The sequence below is a fragment of the Cyprinodon variegatus genome, unplaced genomic scaffold (genome assembly GCF_000732505.1).
Source record: "Cyprinodon variegatus isolate N-32 unplaced genomic scaffold, C_variegatus-1.0 Scaffold82, whole genome shotgun sequence".
Classification (NCBI taxonomy): Eukaryota; Metazoa; Chordata; class Actinopteri; order Cyprinodontiformes; family Cyprinodontidae; genus Cyprinodon; species Cyprinodon variegatus.
The window spans coordinates 264,956-270,433 of NW_015150535.1; the positions used below are offsets into that span (position 1 = coordinate 264,956).

A 5,478-nucleotide genomic window follows, 5' to 3' on the forward strand; every position below is an offset into this window, starting at 1 on the left:
CTGATCAACAGCTTCTAGATGGTGACTTAAAATTAGATGCAAAGCAAGAAATCAGTAACGTACTTTTCTCTTAATTTGAGCAGGTGAATAAGATCTGAATTAATATTTCTGCCCTTGTAAGTAAGACGATTTGATTTTTACTCTTGAAATGTTTTTCTTTTAAAACTAATTTTATCCCATTAGCTCAATTCCTTATCTTTGCACCTATTTCAATATAAAATTTCATGGATTTCATATTTTTTGTGGAACCTTTTAAAGTACAGTTTGAAAACTCTAAAAGGATTGAGAATTTAAAGGAATTTTTATTTTACTGAAAATTATGATTTTTGACACAAATATACCTCCGTAGATTTTGGTGGACGGTTTATAGTTTTACTTTCTGCTCAATAGAAAAAGGAAAAAAAAAACAGAAATCACAGCCTTTTCACATATTTATTCTTTAGATTCGTACATGCATTCCTCTCCCTTCACCTTCTCACTGCAAAAGTCCTCTTAGCTTTATAATATAGGTCCATCATGATTGAAATACATTCAGATATTACAGCTATTCAACCAGATCTAATATTGTCTCTGCAACCTAAATATACACAAGAAAAAAAACACAAATTATCTTTGGTCGAACCTAAAATGTCACAAACACTCTGCCTATAGTGAGACGATTTGCCTTCTGCTGCCACACCGGAGATGTGCACCGTTTACACGGCCGTCAGCTCCACAGATTAAGGCAAGTAGAGTGATATCAACCAGGATGGGGGAGGGGTTTAAAGTAACGGGGGGGGCAGTTTTAAAAGGACCAACACGGTGATCTGATTAGATGTAGACGGGTTGTTCCTGCGCTGTCAGCAGGCGGTACATGGCGGCAGGCATCGTCTTCATGTGGATCTGGAAGAAAAGGAAAGAAATAAGCTGAACCTAGTTGCCAGTTTAAAAAGTAAAATGTCGTCTAAATCCCTGATGATGATTTATTCTGGTAATTTGGAGCAAAGCAAGGTGAATTTCACCATCTGCTGTTAAACCCAAGAGCTGATTGATCAAATTATTAATCCTAAGACTGCAACTCACCATTATTTTGCTAATCGATTAATCTGTTGAATAATTTTATGAATAATCGATTAATAATAGCCAAAGGTTCCTTAAAAATGAATAATTTAAGAGGAATTAAACCAGGTCAATCTAAATTTTTTCTACTTGAGAAGTTCTACACTGGAAAAAAACAATCTAGAAATAAGTAAAAATGTCTTAAATGAATGTATTTACCCTTAATTTGAGTAGGTAAATGAGATAGTTTGCCAAAAAAATGGGTATTTTTACTTTTATAATAAGATAATTATATAATATGTACTTGAAATAAGAGAATGCATTTGTGTTTTCTTATTTTAAGTATAAATGGTCTTGTTCTATTGGCAAAATGTTTCTTTTACCTCCTCAATCCAAGAACAAATGCACTTATTTTAAGAAAAAAATAACTTCTCTAGATTTTGATTTTTTACAGTGTAGAATGAGCATATTAAAAAATGGAAAAGGTTTTGTCTTAAAAGCAAAATATTTATATATATTTTTACACTGATCTGTCAGCTAAAGGCATGTTTTAGAGTCTCTATACTTCAGTTAATGATAATTTAAATAATTAATCTGATTGTTTCACTCCTAATTAATACAGAATAGACCAGAAGATTAAAAACTTTTCCTTAAGATTTTATTGCTGAACCTCTGAGCTGAGTCAGTTGTCTTTAAATTGATCCAATATTCTAAGATTTTTTTTCCCTCCTTTTAGGATGGTTGTTTTATTTTTAATGAATGAAATAAAGGGTAAAGTTGACTCATGACTTCAACTGTTTATTATACAAACATTTCTATAAAATCAATTAACCATGGGAGTAAAAATGGCATCAACAACCCTATTTGTTGGTTTCGTCTATTTTCAAGTGAAGCTTTAATATCTTTAAACACCTTATCAATCATGTTTGGTTTAATTTTTGCGGAGGATCAAAGACCCAAACTTTTTTTAGGAGGGTAAAAGGCATTAATTAACCAATTTAAATCATTTTCTCTGGGAAAAAAAATGATAATTATCCCTCCATCTCCTTACTGTGTGTTTATGGGGGGAGGGGAAGCTGGGTTACCTTAAGAAAATGTTGAAAATATTTTTAATTTTTAAACTCTTATGAAAGCAAAGGTTTCTAAAAGTTATATTCCAGCGTTAAATGTTTATTTTTTTCATATTATGACACTTTTGTTTAAAAAAACGCATCTTTAAACCATCAAGATTAATATTTGCAAAATTGTTTAGAATTATTTAAATAAATTTTAAAGTAAGAATCAATTTATCGAATAAAAATACATTTTCCCCAGTTTTTTTTCCATAGTAAAATGTCTTTATATTAAGGTAATAATATGTTACCTTCCACTGTTAGCTTAATAGTTACCCATTGAGGTGGATTAAATCCAAGACAGCTTTCCATACCTAAAGGCAAGTCATGTTTCTGAAGATGTGATGATGGGTTCAAAGCAATAAAATCAAAAATGGATCATTTCTATGGTGCCCTGCTTGTGTTTTCACATTTCCCTCACCCTGCACACGCAGCTGCAACACAGACAAATGTTCATCATTTCTAGATGTGACCGTTTTCACGTAATCTCTGAGTCTGAACAGGTCCTCTCATAAGAACTGGACAGAAAAGTGGGCCAAAAAGGGATTTAAAGGCCGATAAATTCCCACTACAGTGAAGCAAAAAAGATGATGAAAGGTTGGAGGAAACCGCATCATTTAATAAAGAGAATAACTGGTTTCCATTAGATCTCCGCTCTAATCAGCAGCGCCAGAGGAATTCTGCTCCTTTAAAGGAGGACGGGATCCTTCTGAAGCACCAGATAATTAAATCCTCATTCCTCAATTAGTCGACTTTAAGCATTTTTTTTTCTTGCGCTTTAATCCCCGTCTGTTGCCTTCATTATCGATTGTTCCAGAGGAGGAGATGATATGAAATGTGCATTAAAGCTTCAGACGTGTTCAGGTTATTCTGTTCTCACCTCTCCCATGGCGTTGGACAGGATCTGTACGATCTTCTCGTGAGGAGTGGCCACCACGCTCTGGCCGTTGATCTCTATGATGCGGTGTCCGACCCGGACGCCGCCGCGCTCGGCGATGCCGCCTCGCATCAGGCTGCAGATCTGCACAGTAAAAAAAAATAATAATAATCAGCTGAACTCCAAATCATCAGGGACCAGAGATCTGGGATCAAACTAAGGATTAAAGATGACGGATGCTTAAGTTATTGATGCTGAATTTGAAAGTAGGCTACGGCTGCTATGAACTTTGAAAACCTTTTGTTTCCATAGAAACTAACCGCTGGTCCTGAACTCAGGTGTTCAGCTGTCCCCTTTTCTGATGAAATCAAATAACATTTGTTACCTTATAACTTTATAGAAAGTACCCTCATTTTTTCTTGAATTGCATATTATCTAATTATCTTAATACTAAGAGTGAAAATCTCATTTACCTACTCAAAATAAGGGTAAATCAACTCAATTTAAGACATTTTTACTTATTTCTAGATCATTTTTCTAGTGTAGATTTTTCACAAAGATCTAAGATATTCCTGCTAACAACCCTGAAAACTCTGTTTTTTTATTTTCTCATAAAAGGAAAAGACTTTTTCTGTGTTTTGTTGCGTCTCTTCTGAGGTTCAAAGATGCACCGCAGCTGTTCCTGCTTTACCGAGTAAATCTCCCCCCGTTTTTTTGTTGTTTCTCAGTAGAAGGTACCCCTGGTTTAGAGCTTCTGTGTTTTTCCTTGCTTCCCGTTTCTGCTGAATCGCTTTCTGGTTTCTTTACTTACGATCCCGTTCTGGACGCTGAAGCCGAGCTGATATCGGAGGTCCGGCCGTCGGATGAGCACCATGGTAACTGGAGGACACCTGACGATGTTCATCTTGATCCTGGACTGTGACTTCAGACCCTGAGGAAAACAAAATCCAGAGTTGTTTATCCTTGCAAAAGACAAACGCAGAGAGGATTTGCGCGCCTGCAGGCTGCAGAAATGCCTCTAGATCAAACTTAAAAGAGGAGCCAGTCTTTTTTTTTTCTGTTGGGGCGCAGGAATCATAAAATACCTACACAAAAAAAAATGTTAAAAATGAAACTACCATCCTATTTTAATAAGGAAGAAGCTTAAAGCTGACTAGAATATCTGAGCAGCTGTTAAAGTTAATTATAAAGGGAAATCAGTTGGGGTGACAGGCGAGTGCGACGGTGGGGGGGCGGGGCTTACCTTGATGATGCTCTGGCAGGTGCTGAGAGGTAAACCCACCAGGCTCGTCCCGTTTACAGTCATGATTTGATCCCCGATGTTGAGCCTGCCGGACTTCTCTGCCGGGCCGCCGTGCATCAGGCTGGCGATGATGACGGTGGGGAGGATGGACCCCCATCCTGACTCCACAATCACCACCCCCAGGATCTCACCTTTCTGCTTCTCAATGTAAACCTGCGGGTAAACAAGAGGAAGCAAACGTCACGAGATGTTTTCCTTGTTGCTGCAGGTCAGAGTTTGTAAGATTCTCCTTCCCACTGAGAACAGGAAGGTTGTTTATGACGCTGTGTCTCCAAACCAGAGGGCCAGAAATGACACTGAGAGCTGGTTACACCCTTATCATAAAAAAAATGTGATAACTAATGTTTTATGTAAAATAAAAAGTAAAATATTCTTATGATTTCAGCAGGAATGGGATTAAATGAATACGTTTAGCTCCCCCTGCTGGCTGGCTTACGTCTCTGCAGTTCTCGGACTTGGAGAAGTGGATGAGGTCGTCGTTGTACATGTCCTGAGTGTTGAGCAGGTCGCTGTACTCCCTCTGGCTCAGGTCCTCGGGGTCGATGCCGTTGGCCCGGAGGAACTCCTGGTACGCCACGCTGAAGGACTGCCCGATGGACTGGGCGATGAGCTGGGCCTGGAGGGCGGACATCACATCACATCACATCACTGACCGAAACCTCAAGGATCTAAAAAGGTTCATTAATCCAACAGCATCCCTCTGAATCAAGAGGTGTAGCTTCTAATAAATTTCCATCAACAGTCTTGATTCGGTTTAGAAGGCTTGAACAGATCAAATGAGCTGACTTCCTCTCTTTTCTGGGATTTCTACAGCTCCATTTTTATTTGTGACATCTTTTAACATTTCCTTGTGATGCTTATATTGTATGTTATATGTTCTTATGTATTTGCCTGCCTAGGTACAACGGATGAAAACTAGCTTTGTAGCTATAATCCGGCATATTTACATTTGTTTTTATACTGATGTTCATTAATGTGCTTTGTCCCCATTCAAATATATATAAAAAAATAAATAAATAAATCTTCTACAAGGTTCCCTCACAAAAAATGTATTATATAAGAAATAAAATGACCCCTTTACTGGCTTTAAAGGAATAGTACACCCAAAACATGATTAGCCTTCATTTTCTACTCACCCCCATGCTGAA

The 5,478-nt window shown here is 37.4% G+C and overlaps 1 protein-coding gene across 1 annotated transcript in view; it reads right to left on the reverse strand.

Annotated features, from left to right (window-relative positions):
- Positions 1–424: 424 nt before the first annotated feature.
- The window catches only part of LOC107083726 (amyloid beta A4 precursor protein-binding family A member 1-like), a 43,622-nt gene continuing 38,568 nt past the window's right edge, over positions 425–5,478 (reverse strand). The window contains exons 9-13 of the mRNA XM_015373163.1: positions 4,767–4,946; positions 4,271–4,483; positions 3,839–3,958; positions 3,031–3,171; positions 425–882 (exon numbers count right to left, since the gene is read on the reverse strand). Coding sequence (XP_015228649.1) covers positions 811–882; positions 3,031–3,171; positions 3,839–3,958; positions 4,271–4,483; positions 4,767–4,946 — 726 coding nt within the window. The 3' untranslated portion in view covers positions 425–810. The remainder of the gene's footprint in view (positions 883–3,030; positions 3,172–3,838; positions 3,959–4,270; positions 4,484–4,766; positions 4,947–5,478) is intronic.